Source organism: Calonectris borealis, chromosome 30, assembly GCF_964195595.1.
Source record: "Calonectris borealis chromosome 30, bCalBor7.hap1.2, whole genome shotgun sequence".
NCBI lineage: Eukaryota > Metazoa > Chordata > Aves > Procellariiformes > Procellariidae > Calonectris > Calonectris borealis.
This window is the reverse complement of record NC_134341.1, coordinates 3,403,780-3,420,028: the sequence shown is the minus strand read 5'-3', so window position 1 is coordinate 3,420,028 and position 16,249 is coordinate 3,403,780. Positions and strand designations below refer to the sequence as shown.

Genomic DNA, 16,249 nt, shown 5'->3' with positions numbered 1-16,249 from the left:
GTCGCCATGGCGACATGGGAGCCAGCCCACCGGGGTTACCATGGCCACCGGGCGGGACCGCCATCGCCCGCAGCATCCTCCACGCCCGCAGCATCCTCCGCTCCCGCCGCAGAATGGGGCCGCGATGTCACGGGACGGCGCTGTGGCGTCACGGCACGGTGCCGAAGCTGCCCGACAGCACGGCGCTCCACGTCACACGATCCACCCACGACCCCCCTGTGTCGTGCCCTCGCCCCCCAGGACGCGCCCCCCAGCTGCTCCCCGCACTGCCTCCCGGGGCCGCGGGCAAGGACCCAGGCGTCCTGCCCCCCGGTCCCGGAACACCCCCAACTCCGCCCGCCCGCAGCCTCCCGCCTCCCGCGGGACCCTGGCGTCCGAGTGCCCGCTCCCGCTTTCCCACCGGGGCACTCTCGCTTCCCGCCCCGGGAGCCGGAAGGACCTCCGGCTCCCCGTCCCGCCCCGCAGCGGGGCGAAGACCCAGGCGTCCCGTCTCGTCCTGTCACATGGCCCGGGGAGGTGTCCCAGCTGCCGCCGCTACGGGCGTGCCCGACCCGCCACCCCGGCAGGACCAGGTGGGTGGAGGACACCGGGGGGTCCCGCTGGGGGGGTCGGTGGCCTGGAGCGGGGGTCCGTGCAGGCACACCCTGGCGAGCCGCGAGCGCCCCCCCCAGCTCCCTCGCCCCCCCCCCCCCGGTGCCCCAGGAACCGGTGGGGCAGAAAGAGCGAAGGGAAGCAGGGGCAGGTGTCGGGATTGGGGTGGGACACAAGCGGGCTGGGGTCCTCCCCCAGGGCAAAGCTGATTTGCCCCCCCCCCGAGGCAGTGCAATTACCCCAGTTGCCCTGCCTCGCCCCCCCCTCCCTGACCCCTCCCGGCAGCACAGTGTGGGCAGAACTGAAGGGCGCTTAGGGCCGAGCAGGGTCAAGCAGGGCCGCAGGCTCTAATCCCCGCACCCCGTGGGTGCTAGGCTGGCAGGCTGCGGGCAGGACGCCAGGGTCCTCCACCTACACCCCATGGCAGCCCTCACCACCTCTGTGTCCTGGCATCAGGTCCTGCCCGCCACAGTGGTGTCCCAAAGATGGTAAGTGTATCTCCAGCTGGGGGGGGCAGGCTTGGGGGCTGTAGGGCCATGGAGCTCAGGGGGACTGCAGGTCTGGGAGCTTAGGGCTGTGGGGCTGGGGACAAGGGAATATGGGGCAGGGGTCGGGGGGGCCTTGGGACGGGGACAGGGCTATAGAGCTGTGGGATGGGGTCCAGGGACTGGTGGGGCTGCAGGGCCATGGGATGAGAACCAGGGGACTGAAGGCCATGGGGCCATGGAGCTGAGGCCCCCCAGCCCCATGCTGTGTGGCGTGAGGAAGCCGCAGCCTCGCTGCTTCCTGCTGCAGCAGCTGCTGGGTTTCCTGCAGGTCCCTGAGCCCTGGCTGCCCCAGCACCCTCAGTCCCTCTGGTCCCCCCAGTCCCCTGTACCCCAGGGCCAGGCATTGGCTCCCCCAGCACCAGGAACTGGGGCAGCACATGCTTGCGGACTGGATTGCCGTGGGGCATTTCCATGGTTGGGGGGAATCCATGGCTGTGGGGCACAGCCTGGCCATGGGGCATTGCCACTGCCATGGTCATGGGGCACATTCTGTCCATGGGGCATAGCCTGGGATATGGGCACAGCCTGGCCGGGGGGCATTGCCATAGCCATGGGGCACAGCCTGGCTGTGGGGCACATCCTGGCCGTGGGACACATGGTTGTAAGGCACCGCATGGCCATGGAACCAGCCTGGCCATGGGGCACAACATTGTCCGGTGAGTCCTGGCCTTGAAGGCTGGGTCCCTGCTGCCACCTGTGGCACCGCTCAGCCCCATTCCACCACAGCCCGTGGCGATGCCAGCCGTGGGGCATAGGACACGTCCACCCTGACCGCCAGTCCTATGCCCTGCAGATGGCGAGGGTCAGGCTGTAGCGTGCCCAGGCGCCCTGAGCGGGGTGAGGATGCTGGCAGGGCGGTGGCGGCTGGAGGGGCGGCAATGGCGGCGTGCTGAGCCAGCCGTGGTGCTCCGTGCCCTCTACAACTATGCATACCGTGCTGAAGACGGGCGGCACGTGGCCATGGCTGCTGGCGAGCAGTTCCTGCTGCTCCACAAAGCCAACGAGGACTGGTGGCAGGTGAGACGGGCCAGCGAGCCCTGCTGGGCTCGGCCTTTCTTCGTGCCTGCTACCTACGTGGCCGAGCTGGACCCTGGTGACACCAAGAGATGGAGCATGCTGCCCCCCAGCCAGCCTGCGGGCACGGGTGAGCGGGGCAGGGGGGCACAGGGCTGGGGCCATGGGGCAGGGAGACACAGGATGGCAAGACACTGGGAGAATGGAGCCACGGGGCACTTAGGTGAGGACAAGGGGTTGGGGGCATTAGAGGCATAGGATGAGGGAACACTGGGAATACAGGGCTGGGGGACACACCACTGGGAGTCCCGGGCTGTGGGTCTGGGTGCACTAAGGACGCAGGCTAAGGGAACACTGGGGGGACAGGGCTGGATAACCCATTGAGGGCACAGGGCTGGCAGACACCCATGAGGGACAATGGGGGCCAAAGGGCTGGGAGTGCAGGAAGTGGAAGGGGCACAGGGCTCCAGGTACCTACAGGCACAGGGGTACCGGAGGCAGGGGGACACTGGGAAAAACAGGGTTGGGGCCCAGGGATGGGGTTCTTTGCCCTGCACCTGCAACCCGGAACATCAGTTTGGGTTGGTGGGTACTCTCCTCTCATCCCCCAGGCCTGCCACCGCAGTACCGCTCACTGGAGGATCTGTGTAGCCCACCCCTGGCCCCCTACCAGGAGGCCAGGCTGACCCCCACCTGCCCCGTGGGCTGCTGCATCAACACCAGCCAGCTGGCAGAGGGGGCCCTGCAGTGCCAGTCCCAGCAGGAGCTGCTGGCCCAGGGCACTGGGGTGAGTGGGGGCCAGGTGGCCCCCAGAGGACACCCTGTGCCCCCAGCTCTGTTCCCCTTTCAGCCCCTGCAGCCATGCCAGTGCTCCCTATCCCTGCACAACCCCCAGCCTTTGCACCCTCCTTCCCTCAGCCTGCACCCTGTGTCTCCAACCTGCGTCCCCTCCCCTACACCCCCAACCTTGCCCACCTGTGCCCCAACCCCACCCCTCTGCATTGCCTACCTGTACCCCCTGCACCCCCAACCTTGCCTCCTGCATTGCCAACCTGCACCCCCCAGCTTCACTCCTCTGCATTGCCCACCTGCACCTCCAACCTTGCCAACCTGCACCTCCTGCACCCCCCAATCTGGACCCCCTGCTCCACTCCCTACACACCCCTAACCCCCTGCACCCCAGCATCTTCCAACCCCGCCCTAGCTGCTGCCACTTCCTCGCTGCCCACCTGCACCCCCTGCGACCCCAAACCTCACCCCCCGCCAACGCCCTCCTGCACCTCTGCACCCCCCAACCTCACCCCTCTGCATCGCCCACCTGCACCCCCAAATTTGCCCCTCTACATCGCCTACCTGCACCTCCTAACCTCTCCCCCCTGCATCGCCCACCTGCACCCCCAACCACGCACCCGTGCTTTGCCTACCTTCACCCCCTGCACCCCCTAACTTTGTACGCTGCTCCACTCCCTACACACCCCAACCCCCCTGCACCCAAGCACCCTCCAACCACGCCCTCGCTGCCGCCGCTTCCTCGTCGCCGTGGGGCAGCGGAGGAAGTGCGGGGGGGCGGCGGGGGGGGCCGTGCCGCTCGCAACGGGGTCGGGGGAGGCGGAGTGGGGCCGGTGCTGCGCGGCCGCGGGCGGCAGGTGGGAGCGGGGCGCCGGGCCCGGACCGGGGGAGCACCGGGGGGGGCCGCGGCTGCCGGGGGGGCCGGCAAACGGCGCGGGGAAGCGATTGCAAATCGCTGATCCGGGCTGGGCAGGGCGCTGGGGGAATGCGGGGGGGTGGGGGGCAGGGCAAGGGGGCACTGTGGGGGGGCTGCGGCAGTGGGGGGGGCTGGGGGGCAGGGCGAGGGGGCACTGTGGAGGAGCTTGGGGGGCATGGCAAGGAGGCACTGCTGGGAGCAGTGGGGGGACAGGGCAAGGGGGCACTGGGGGGTCTGGGATGGTAGGGTAAGGGGGCACTGGTGGGGCTGGGGGCGCAGAGTAAGGGGACACTGCTGGGGGGCTGGGAGGAGCTGGGGGGCAGGGCAAGGGGGCACTGAGGGGGGCTGGGGTGGTAGGGTAAGGGGGCACTGGGGGGGGCTGCGGGCGCAGGGCACGGGGACACTGCTGGGGAGGAGGAGGTGGGGGCAGGGCAAGGGGGCACTGCTGAGGGCTGGGCAGGGCATGAGACTGGGGGCATGGCATGGGAGGCACAGCATGGGACTGGGTGTACGCTATGGGCATTGTCCATGTGCCTCCCCCCAGTTTAGGATCTGTCCCCCCCAGGACAGATCCCTGGGACCTGCCATGATCTATTGCAACCTTGAGGAGCTGCAGCGGGCTGGGGGCCAGGCTGAGCCCCCTGTGCCGGCCGGGCCCCCCCTCCAGGTTTTGGGGGCCTGGGAGCGTCACCTGGACCCCAGCACTGGTCGCTGCTTCTTCTACAACCCCCAGATGGGCACGACCTCCTGGAAACCTCCCCGGCGGCACTGGGAAGCGGTGGGTGTGGGGGGCAGCAGGGAGGAGTACTGGGGCCCTGCCAGCCTCCCCGCCAGCTGGGTCTACACACTCCCATCCCTCCCTGCTCCTCTGTGTCCCCCCACTTCCCCACCAGCATCCATCCTGCTGTACCCCATACTCCCCATGCCCCCCCATACCCCCCCACCAATGCCCATGCATCGTGTGCCTGTGTCCCCTAATATCCACTATATCCTTCTCATGCCCCCCCTTTTGCCCCCCACAGTGGCTCCTCTGACTCTTCAATTCTCCAAAATTATCCCCCCAATATCTTCCCTCTCACGTGCTCCGTGTGGCCCCACCACTGTCCCTTCTGACTCCCAGTGCTGTCCAGATCCCCCTTGCTGCCCCCCCTTGTCCCTGGCACAGCCCCGCTGGGCTGTTGGCAATTAGTGCCGGAGCTAATTGCTGTGGGGGGCCCAGTTCTGGGGGCCCTGGCCATGCTGTCCCCTGAGGCTGATCCATGTCTCCTGTGTTCCCTGCAGGGCCTGACCCTCGCTGCCAAGCCCCCCAGGACCACAGCACACTGGAGCTCCAGGGGTGCCGGGGTCCCCGGTGGCACTGTGAGCTGGGAGACGGGGGCAGTGGAGGGGCAGAGGCACAGAGAGGAGGCAGGGTGGGAGGGGACTGGAGGGAGGATGGGGAGCACTGGGCAGCACAGGAGGGTGTCAAGGCATGGATGGATAACGGGAGGCACTGGGAAGGGTATGGGGGGGCATCAGGGAGGGCCTGGGCTGTGCCCCCCATACTGTCGCCTCACTGCAGGTGAGCCACGGCCAGACCCTTGCCCACCACAGGCTGGAGGATCAGGCAGCCGCCCCGCAGCCCTCCCTGGCCCCGGCCGAACCCCTGCCCTCCACCCCCGTCCTGCCCACTGTGAGTTACGCCAGGGCCGGGGGGCGCTTTGGGGGGCAGGGGGCACTGGGGGGCCAGGGGCAGCACTGACCCTGTCGTTGCAGGAGGTGCAGAAGGCTGGGCAGCTCAACAGGACCAAGATCGCTGAGGGGGGAAGGAAGCTCAGGTGGGGGCTGGGGTGGGGAGGGGGCTGTGCCAGGCTGGTGCAGGGGGCTGGTCCAGGCTGGGGTCCCTGGGGGGGGTCCTGGTGCAGGGAGCTGTGCCAGGTTGGGGTCTGTAGGAGGGGTTCTGTTGCAGGCGGCTGTGCCAGGTTGGGGTCCCCAGAGGTGGGGGGAGTCTGGGTGGAGGGGGCTGTGCCAGGATGGGGTCCCCAGGGGGGGCAGTCCTGGTGCAGGGGGCTGCGCCAGGCTTGGGGAGGTCCATACTGAAGCAAGGGGTCTCTCCCAGTCTTGGGGTCCATGCCAGGTTTGGGGGGGTGTCCTTACTTGGCAGAGGATTTCTGCCAAGCTGAGGGGGCCATGCCAGCTCGGTTGGGGGGGAATTTATGCTGAGGGGGGCTGTGCCAGCTGGGGGCAGGCATTGCAGCCTGGGGGGGCCGTGCCAGCCTGGCCCACAGCTCTTCACAGCTGAGAGGCTCCAGACAAGCAATGTTCCTGGCACACAAACATGCTTTTGGCCATGCCAGGCTAGGGGTAAGGGGGCAGATCTGGGGTGCTGCCAGTGCCCAAATGGTGCCCGGGGCTTGTGTGGGTGTCTGCTGGGGTAAGGGGCACCCAAGCATGCCCCCAGCCCTGGCTCGGGAGGGGTTTGGCGTGCCCCTCACCTGCTGCCCCCAGGAAGAGCTGGGGAGTCTCCTGGGTGGTGCTGGCCGGGAACAGCCTCATCTTCTACAAGGAGCCCAAGGGGCCGGCACCCACTGCCTGGGTGAGTGGGAGGCATGGGGGTGGGCTGGGGCAATGGGGGAGTGCCGGAGCATCGGGAGGTATGGGGGGATGGTGGGGACAGCAGGGGGAGAGGCCTGTGGAGGAATATGGGGTACTGTGAAGATACAAGGGGGGCAGGGCACCCATGATGCCCGGTGCCCCCCCAGTGCCCTGCCAGCAGCCGCCCCGAGAGCAGCGTGGACTTGCGGGGGGCTGCCCTGGATTGGGCCCATGACCTCTCCAGCAAGAAGAACGTCATCCATGTGAGTGGGGTGGGACCCCAGGCTGGAGATGTGGGGATGCCTAAAGTGCACAGCCCAGGGGACATAGGGCTCTCCATAACAATCGGCATCACAGGGATCCCCCTAAATACAGTCCCCAATGGAGAAGGGGACCCCACAGCCCAGCATGTACAGGAACCCTCAGAATGGGACAAAGGGGTGCCACTCATATACTCCCCTGGGGTGGGGGGGCATAGGGACCCTCTTTGGGTTAGCGACATTCCCGAGCCCCCCATTCTGGGGGGGGCAGGGCACCCCTGGAGTGCCTGGGTCACTGTGGCCCCTGTAGGGGTCCCCTGGAGTCCCTGCTTCCCCCAATCCTGCTGCCCTCCCCCTGCCAGCTCCGCACTGTGACGGGTAACGAGTTCCTGCTGCAGTCGGACCAAGAGGCCATCATCCAGGAGTGGGCCCGGGCCATCCGGGGGGTCATCTGCCGGCTGGTGAGAGCCTGGAGGGGGGGCAGGGGTTGCCCCATGGCTGCCCCTAGCTCCACTGGCATCCCCAACTGTCCCTGTCCACCACCCTCACCCCCCCCAGGACCTGGAGAACCCCGTGGACACGCCTGTGCGGTGGCTGCGCCGGGGGGACATTGGGGACCTGGTGGAGCTCAGCGGGGACGAGGACGAGGCGCCACGGGTCACTGAGGGGGCTGGGGCTCCAGGTAGGGTTGGGGGGCCAAGGCAGAGGGAGCAGGCCTCAGGGCTGGCATGACTATGACCGTGACAGCACCCTGGGCCTGCTGTGCCCTCAGGTGCCCCCCATGTCCCCGACCCCTCAGAGAAGAAGCGGGTGAAGAGCAAGCTAAGGCGCTTCATCATCAAGCGGCCCCCGCTCCAGAGCTTGCAGGAGAAGGGGCTCATTCGAGGTGGGGCTCTCCAGCTGCAGGACCTCCCCCTAAGATCTGCCACACCTTCAGGACCCCCCTAAACCCTCTCACATCCTGCCTCTGCCCCCAAAGTGGGAGAGGAAGAGGGTGCCTGCGTGCTCCATTAAGCCTTGACTGCCTGTCCCCAGTGGGTCATAGTGCAACCCCCCAGTGTTCCTGCCTTGAGTCCCTGTGCACCCATTGGTCCCAGTGTCCCTTCCAAGTCCCAACATCTCCTCCTGGTCACTGTCCCCCTCCTGATCCCAGTGTCTGTCTTCCCCCCACCTCCCCCCCAGTCCCGGGATCCCCCCCTCAGTCCCTGTGCACCCACTGGTCCCACTGTCTCCCTCCAGTCCAGCATCCCTTCCTTGGTCCCAGTGTCCTCTCTCAGTCCTGGTGTCCCTCCCTGCCCTCACCAGCCCTCCTGTTCCCCAGCATTCCCTCCTGGTCCCTGTACCCCCCACCTGGTCCCATTTGCCCCCTGCCGAGTCCCGGTGCTCCCCCATCCCAGTTTGGCCCAGCGCTGCCCTTTCCCAGACCAGGTGTTTGGGTGCCGCCTGGACGCCCTGTGCCAGCGGGAGAGCACCACAGTGCCCCGCTTCGTCCAGCTCTGCGTGGAGGCTGTTGAGGAGAGAGGTAGGATCCTCCCAGCTGGCATGCCCCCCCCAGCTGGCATGGACTTCTCCCACCATGTCTTGCCCCCCTCATTGTCCCCAGGCCTTGACGTTGATGGGATCTACCGGGTCAATGGGAACCTCTCCGTGATCCAGAAGCTGCGTTTTGCCGTGGACCGGGGTGAGGGGACCGGAGGGGCACAGGATGGGGGTGCTGGGGAGGGGACAGGGGAACTGTGTTGGAGCACATGCCCAGGGATGGGGAAAGGCAGCTTCTCCCCCATGAACCCTCCTTCGTCCTCACAGAGCGAGCTGTGACCTCAGATGGGCGCTATGTCTTCCCCGAGCAGCTGTGCCAAGGTCAGCCGGGGTGGCCAGGCAGGGTGTGGCCCTGGAGGTGCTGGAGCCTTGGGGGGCCCAGGCCCAAGCTGACCTCCCCCGTTCCTCCCAGAGGAGCGGCTCAGCCTGGCAGACCCCGAGTGGAGCGATATCCATGTGGTGACCGGTGCCCTCAAGCTCTTCTTCCGGGAGCTGCCCGAGCCCCTAGTCCCCTATGGGCTCTTTGACCCCTTCATTGAAGCTATCAGTAAGTGCTCCCCTGCAGTGCTCCCCATGGGCATCCCCAGGCTATGGGTGCTGGGGGGGGGCATCGTGTCTGACTGCTGTGGCTCCCCTCCCAGAGCTGCCGGACCCCCAGGAGCAGGTGGAGCGGCTGGCTGAGCTGGTGCAGAGCCTGCCCCCGGCCAACTATGCCACCCTGCGCTACCTCCTGGCTCACCTCTGTCGGTAAGGGAAGGGCTGCTCCCAGGCTGGGGGCGGCTGTGGGGTGGGCTTAGAGCTTCCCCACAGGTGGATGGGCTAGTTCCACAGGGTAGTATGGGGTAGTTGTGGGGGGGGATCGGGTGGCCCTGGTACACCGGGGGAGGAGGGGGGCAGGATTAGGGCTTGCGAAGACTGATGGAGGCCTGGCACGTGGACCCCCCTCAGGTGATGGAGGGAGGACCAGGGCTGGACAGGGTGCATGGGACCACCCCCCAATCCTGTGCATCCCCAGGGTGATGGAGCGAGTAGACGTCAACCGCATGACATGCCAGAACATCGGCATTGTGTTCGGGCCGACGCTGCTGCGGCCGGAGCGGGAGCTGTGCAGCCTGGCGGCAGGCATGGCCCAGCAGAACCAGGCTGTGGAGCTGCTGCTGGCACACTTTGACCGCATCTTCCCCGTACCCCCCTGAGCCTGGCCCCCCTCCAAGTCATGCGTGGGTGCTCTGGCTGCCGGTGTCCCTTCCTACCCCTCGAGTCCTCCCTGCCCCATGTACCTTCAACTCTGCAGTAAATAGACACCTTCCCTGGGACTGCCAGCACCTCCTGCTCTGACGAGAGTTGGGGGGGTCTGTGGCACCGAGAGCCACCCACCTCTCACTGCCTCCCCAGAGAACATCATCATGCAGGCATATGGCAGCCCCCTAATGCCCTTCCCTCTGCCCCCTGCCCCGTACACCTCCTCGAGGTCATGACAGTGTTGATTTATTTCCACGAGTCATTAAATACATATCTGTCACCATCAGAACCCCCAGGAAAGGCACCTGCCTCTGCTGGCACAGCCATACCAGGGCCAGGGGTCTCTCCGGGGTGTACCCCAGGGTGCCCACATCCTGCTGCAGCCGCCACCAGCCGCTGCAGACCCCAGGGTGGCCAGCACCACCAGGACTCCTGCCTGCAGGACGCAACGGTCAGTGGATATGGGAGCTGTCACAGCACCTGTCAGGGTCACCATCCCCTGGGCCTCCCAGTGGCCCCCAGCCCCTCCCAGGGCCTCTGCACCCTCCCTGTGCCCCCCAGTTTCCTGGTTCCCATCCCAGTGTGCCCCCAGGACCCAGTGCCACCACTCGCTGCTTCTGTGTTCTCCCAGTGCCCTTCCAGCTCCCCAGTGCCCCCAGACCCCTGCTCACCGTTGCACCAACCACTCACAGTTCACAGGCAGCAGTGTCCACTGGATCTGTTCTTGGCCCAGGGCAGGCAGGAGATGGAGGGCAGACAGGGGTTCAAGAGCTCCAGGCAAGAAGGGGCAGAAGGGAGGACACGGGAGACTTGGGAGGCACAGGGCCCTAGGGAGCACAGCTGGGTCCCGGGGGTCTCCTAGGGAGACAACAGCCCTGCTTTGGGCAGGGACCAATCCAGAGGCTCATTGGGGTCTGGGAGGGACCCATTGATGCCCAGGGATGTCTGCTGGTGTGGCAGGGCAGCCCTGGCTCCAAGCGGTGGCTGGTGCTTGTGCACAGCCTTGCAACCCCCAGGCATCCCAGTGCCAGGGTCCCATCCTGGGCTGGGTGTGGGTCACAGAGGGTGGAGGGTGTCCCAGGAGACACCAGCAGGTGTGCAGGTGGGTGGTGTAGGAGCTGGAGTGGGTATCAGAGAGGTGTCCAGTCCCCCCTGCAGTCGGGGTGCACTTGTGGGATGCGTGGGGGTGATGCTGCCCCACAGAGCTTCCCACTGTATAACCATCCCGTGCATGCTGTGCCCTGGCATCATGCAGACTCTGTCACATGTGATGTGGGGGTCCCAGGAGTCTCTCACTGTGCAATGCCCACAAAAGCTGAGCTCCCCCCCACCTAAACTGTGCCTCCCACAGCCTTTCTAGTGCCGAGGGCAAAGCCCCCTGCCATAGGCGCCACTCCAGTAAGGATTTAAGAACGGTGCAGAGCAGTACCTGTGGTACCTGCACTGAGCACAGCCCTGTGGGCACCTACACCCACACCAGATCTGCTGGCAGCAGGAGCGAAGCCTGCAGTGCCCCCACCCCTGGCTCCTCAGTCCACCCTGAGCTGCTTGCGGGCCCCAAGTGGGAGGGGGCCACAGCTCCTTCTACCCACCCGGGCTGGGGGGATCTGCAGGTCACCCAGATATAAGTCAGATGCCTGGAATCCGAGGATATATGACTGGGAGAGGGGATGTACCCCCAGTCCATGCCTCAGTTTCCTCAGGTGAACAGGACTGGGGGCTCAAGATGCCCCTGAGTGGCAGGGACCCCCTGAGAGTGTGTTGCTGCAGGCAGGCATGACGCCAGGCACACCCCAACCCGCCAGTCCCCTGGGATGTGGGTGTTGTGAGGGTTAACCCTGTAGGCAGCTAAGCACCACACAGCCACTTGCTCACACCCCTCATCCAGTGGGATGGGGGAGAGAATCAGAAGGGTAAAAGTGCAGAGACTCATGGGTTGAGATAAAGACAGTGTAATAAGAAGGGGAAAAAAAGAAAAAAAGAAAGAAAGAGAGAAAAAAAGAAAGAAAGAAAAAGAAAAAAATGAAAAACAAAACCAAGAAAAACAAGTCATGCAAAAAAAAGAAACAATTGCTCACCACCGGCCAACTGACGCCCAGTCAGTCCCTGAGCAATGACAGCCCCAGCAAACTTCTCCCTCCTGGGTTTTTATTGCTGAGCACGATGTCCTATGGTCTGGGATATCCCTTTGGTCAGTTGGGGTCAGCTGTCCCAGCTGTGTCCCCTCCCAACTCCTTGTGCACCCCCAGCCTGCTTGCTGGCAGGGCAGGGTGTGAAGCAGAAAAGGCCTTGAGGGTGTGCAAGCACTGCTCAGCAATAACTAACGCATCTCCGTGTGATCAACGCTGTTTTCATCACAAGCCCAAAACATAGCCCCATAGTATGAAGAAAATTAACTCTATCCCAGTCAAAACCAGCACAGTGGGGCATTCCCCTGCGCTCACCTCGTGCTGGCACCAGGGCTGCGCCGGCACTTGGCTGGCCTCTCTGCCATGGCTGCCGTGGGAGCAGGTCCCGCTGGTGTGAGGGCCAGGGGCGGGGCCAGGTGGGGCGCAGAGGGGAAGGCGAAGCAAAGCTTGGGGCGCTATTGCCTGTGTGAGGTCTGGAGGGGCCACCAGAAGCACATGCTGGGGTGCGGGAACTGTGCCCCTGCTCAGACCCTTTCCCTGCACCTACATCCAACACCCCCGGGTCCCTCCTCCTGAACACTCAAAGACCTCCCCACAGCACCTGGCTGTGACCCCCAGGAGTGGCACCACCTGACCCTGCTGTGGTGAGGCGGGCACGGGTGGACCTCAGCCCCTGTGTCTGGCCACTGCCTGTCCAGGCTCCCTGTCCACAGGTGACAAAATGCCCGCAGCCTGTGGCCCTATGCCTGCTGCACCGAAGCAGGGCTCACGTCCAGGCATGGTGGAGGTGTCTTCACACTCCAGCCATGCATGCAGGGGAGAGAGACAACCCAGACCTCTACCTTCAGCCTGTGCTCAGCAACAAAAACCTGGGAGGGAGAAGTTTGCTGGGGCTGCTATTGCTCAGGGACCGACTGGGCATTGGTTGGCTGAGCAATTGTTTCTTTTTTTTGCATCACTTGTTTCTCTTGGTTTTCTTTTTCATTTTTGTCTTTCTTTCACCTCCCGCTGAGACATTGGGGACCACAATGGTTCTTCTCGTTCCTCCGCTGGGCCCATGAGCCACAGCCCCGTGCCTGATCCTGCACCCCTGCTGCAAAAGCTGCCATATTCATCAGTTGCTGTGACAGGAGCTGCTCAGAGCGCAGCACCTCCATGTTGCAGGGGTAATGCAGCACCACAGCTTTCTGCAATGCTACCCAGGGCCTGGTTACCACTCCACAAAACAAATAAAAAGCATCAACTGGAGTACAGAACCAGCAGTCACATCGACCACCATGAGTTAGTTAACTGCACAGGTCAGGACAGTTTCCTGGAGCTCCATAAAAACCAGCCACTCTTCTATACATGTTCCCCCAGCCTTCTCAAGCAGCGCTGTGCAAGATCATGTCTCCTGCTCTGGGAACAGAGGGACTCCACAAAGCAAGGGTGCTGTTAAACCGCACACACTCCCCACATCAGTATGAACAAAACTGGTAATTTGTTTCATGCAGTCGTCTCCAGAGTGAAGTGGAGGGAGAAAATATGAAAACATCTGTTTTACCTAAAAAAAAGAAAGAAATTAAGCTGTACTTACATTTGTTATACATCTGACCACCGACACCCTCACGCAGTCTGTGTGTCAGTCCCGTGTCATGCGCGGTACAGGCAGGGTGTCCTGGAGGAAGAGTAGGCGTTCACAACACGGAGTGGTTCACAGTGCCACCCTCTCTTGCTCACTCGATTCTGACATACTGCAGTTTACCTGTGGCTGGTTAAGTGGATTTATGGATGATAGTATCTCATTTTAACTAAGCTAACCTTCACAAAATGGTCAAGTGGCTTAAAAAGATTCCTGCAAAGAAACCACGTGAAGGTGATGCTGCTAATGTGAGCACAAGCGAACAGCAAGAAAACAGCAGAGCTGACACTTTTCCTCCTCTTCCTCGTACGAACTCTTCGCCAGCTATATTACGAAGTAAAAACAATGACGATCGAATCAAATCTGACAAGAAATCAGCCAAAAAAATTCAGAGTTATCAAGAAGACCATTTGAAATATGGATTTACATTCGTTACCATTAGCAGTGAACCTTACCCTAAGTGCGTACTGTGCCTTGAGATATGAGCTATTGGTAGTAGGAGGACATCACGACCAGCAAGGCATTTAAAAAATGAAGCATCCAGAACATAAAGACAAACCTGAAATACTGACATCACTAGGGATTTTCCAGCTTGTTAGCCCTGCAAACAGGTGTGCAATATAACCAGCTGCTTTAGACATGCACATACCCAGCTGGGACCAGCACACCTGGAGCACTGTGGAGCCAGCTGATCGGGTTTTCTTCAGAGGACCTGGGCGGCCTTCAGTGGACTGCCTGTAAGACGGCTGAAAAGAGACAGTTTTTTTGTCAACTGGGCAGGTATGCTGTCAACTTAGTGTTATACTGCAGAACTGCAGAACCGGAGAATGACTGCCTCTGTGTGGTCTGCACCCACCACAGAGGCATTAACTTCTTCCATGGTATCTGCTGTAATCTGTGCAGAAAGGCTTGTGCAACAGCTCAACCTTGAGGAGTATCAGGAGACCTCAGCATATACTGCCCTTTCCAATAGGTTTGCTAGCCAGCTTTATAACCCACCAATAACAGTTTGGAGAGAGGAAGAAGGGAAATCGAGCGAGCCCCAGACTCTTCCCAGTCCTGCAGGTGATGATTTCAGCTGTCCTTTACCACCTGTGCCTACAGCATGCTAACAGCAGAACAGAAAAATCACAAGCTCCTTTAGAGAATAGGAAGAAATTAACTTCCCATATCATTGACCCCAAATAACTTCACTTGCTTTCTTGCAAACTGTAGACCATTTGGCAGAGTGTAGACTCCACTCCAGTCATTTCCAGGAAACAAACAGCATAATCTGAATAACTTGCAATCTAAATCTACCCAACACATCTGAAGTATAGTAGAACCACCTGAAGTCTGATTGTGATTAGTAGCTCAGATGTCAATATAGGTGCCTGTGAGGTGACAGATGGTGGTGGTGTGTGAGCTAAGGCTGACAATGGTACCTATTTCAAGGGAAAGAATTGAGCATACCGGCTTTGCTCTCCTTTTCAGTCTGACAGTTTCACCACAGAGGAATCCCAGTCCTGTGGGACATACACAGTACTCTGCAAATACCATACAGCCTCTGGCCAGGAATGTCATAGAATCATGGAATGGTTTGGGTTGGAAGGGACGTTTAAAAGTCATCTAGTCCTGTGGTGGTGCATTCATACCCCCCCTTTCTTCCTTGGGCCACTTGTTGATCTCAGAAATTTCTGTGAAACCTCAGCCTTGGTGTATTGAGTCTGGCAGTTGAGCACTCCTTGACTGTATCAGAAACTCTGCATAGCTGAGGCTGGGAACATCCTCCTACTGTCTGGCCCAGGTGTCCAGTAGAACAACACCGAAACCTTGAGAATTTTTTAGTAATTACCACCTGGGCGAGGATGGAAATTTACGGATGACTAAAGCCAACCATCTTGCGAACCTATAAACAGTGGTCCTAAGTGAGGCCCTTTGAGCTCTCCTGGACTGCGGCGGCTGCACCCAGCATCTCCCTCTGAGTGGGACGCCTCTCAGAGCTTGCGATCTTTCAGGCCTGCAATATTCGGAGGACCGCTGGGTCCTGGGTGAGTCCCTTTCGAAGCTCAACCCTTCGCCCATTGAGAGGGAATGCCTAGACATTCGACGTGAATATTTCTTCACTGAAATCGAGGGGAATTTTTAACAGGTATACTTCTGTATATTTTTATATATATATATGTTTCTCTGTGTGTGTGAACTAATAGTAAGCATAATCTGTAATTAAGTTGTGATTGTAGTAGACTTACTAACCCACTTTGCAAATATTGAATAGTTAATGATTAGGTGTTACTAAAGTTTGTTAATAATTAGTTGATAATTAAGTGTTGCTAAATTGTGAATGAAACCTAGACTGTCCCTGAAATATAAACCCTTAGACGATTTTCCTTTATATGTTTCACCCATGTAATAAGTAATAGAGTGAACCTTGCCATCGAATCCTATTAGGTCGCACCTTTATAAATCTCTATTAAAATCACTTTCTGCTAATTTCTTTGACAGTGATTCTTTAAGCGGCCTCTAAACCACTCATTCGCGACAAGCCCAACCTCCCTGCAATGAGCAGGGACATCTTCAACTAGATCAGGTTGCTCAGAGCCCTATCTTTCAGTAAGTTTTAGCTAACAGCACACCAGAGAAATGGCCTGATCTTGTAGCTGACCCTGCTTTGAGCAGGAGGATGGACTAGAGACCTCCTGAGGTACCTCCAACTCAAATTATCCTATGATAGACAACATCTAGCCTAGTGAGACAGAAATGGAGCTGCTACCCGAACAGGAAGACACAAGTCCTTGCAAGCAATTGTGACTTGGGGCAAGGTGAAACAAGGTGCAGTAGAATGGACTAGGTAAATTGAAATGGATTTTTACATAATCATCTAAAAGGGATAATAGGTCAGGTCTGCCATCCACTGTGAGTGAGCAGTACTGCAGATGAGGATAGATTTGATAGAGGCCAACTGCAAGGTGTTAGGGCCCAGAGAGTACCAAGAGTCTTTACCACCCCTTCCCCCAGCACCCCAGGCGTTTTGCTGAATGTATTCA

The 16,249-nt window shown here is 61.0% G+C and overlaps 1 protein-coding gene across 3 annotated transcripts; it reads left to right on the top strand.

The window, feature by feature from the left end:
* The first annotated feature begins 88 nt into the window (after nt 1-88).
* Nucleotides 89-9,756, top strand: ARHGAP9 (Rho GTPase activating protein 9). Of its 3 annotated transcripts, XM_075133624.1 has the most exons (19): nt 89-572; nt 966-1,079; nt 1,933-2,283; nt 2,765-2,940; nt 4,424-4,636; nt 5,140-5,217; nt 5,420-5,530; nt 5,614-5,675; nt 6,346-6,433; nt 6,600-6,695; nt 7,055-7,153; nt 7,251-7,374; nt 7,465-7,578; nt 8,116-8,214; nt 8,296-8,373; nt 8,499-8,552; nt 8,644-8,778; nt 8,873-8,978; nt 9,247-9,756. In XM_075133624.1, the coding sequence occupies exons 1-19, from the start codon at nt 125-127 to the stop codon at nt 9,425-9,427; spliced, it is 2,727 nt and encodes a 908-aa protein (XP_074989725.1). In that variant the 5' UTR covers nt 89-124; the 3' UTR covers nt 9,428-9,756. The 3 variants fall into 3 exon arrangements, with proteins under 3 accessions (XP_074989725.1, XP_074989726.1, XP_074989727.1); XM_075133625.1 differs by lacking the exon at nt 966-1,079; XM_075133626.1 differs by lacking the exons at nt 89-572; nt 966-1,079; nt 1,933-2,283; nt 2,765-2,940 and adding an exon at nt 3,764-3,799.
* Nucleotides 9,757-16,249: the final 6,493 nt, after the last annotated feature.

Bases quoted from the DNA above. Each gene is read 5' to 3' on its own strand.
- ARHGAP9 (XM_075133624.1), top strand. From the start codon at position 125: ATGTCACGGGACGGCGCTGTGGCGTCACGGCACGGTGCCGAAGCTGCC. The intron at 2,941-4,423 runs GTGAGTGGGGGC...TGTCCCCCCCAG, and splicing joins TGCTGGCCCAGGGCACTGGG to GACAGATCCCTGGGACCTGC. The intron at 5,218-5,419 runs GTGAGCTGGGAG...GCCTCACTGCAG, and splicing joins CCGGGGTCCCCGGTGGCACT to GTGAGCCACGGCCAGACCCT.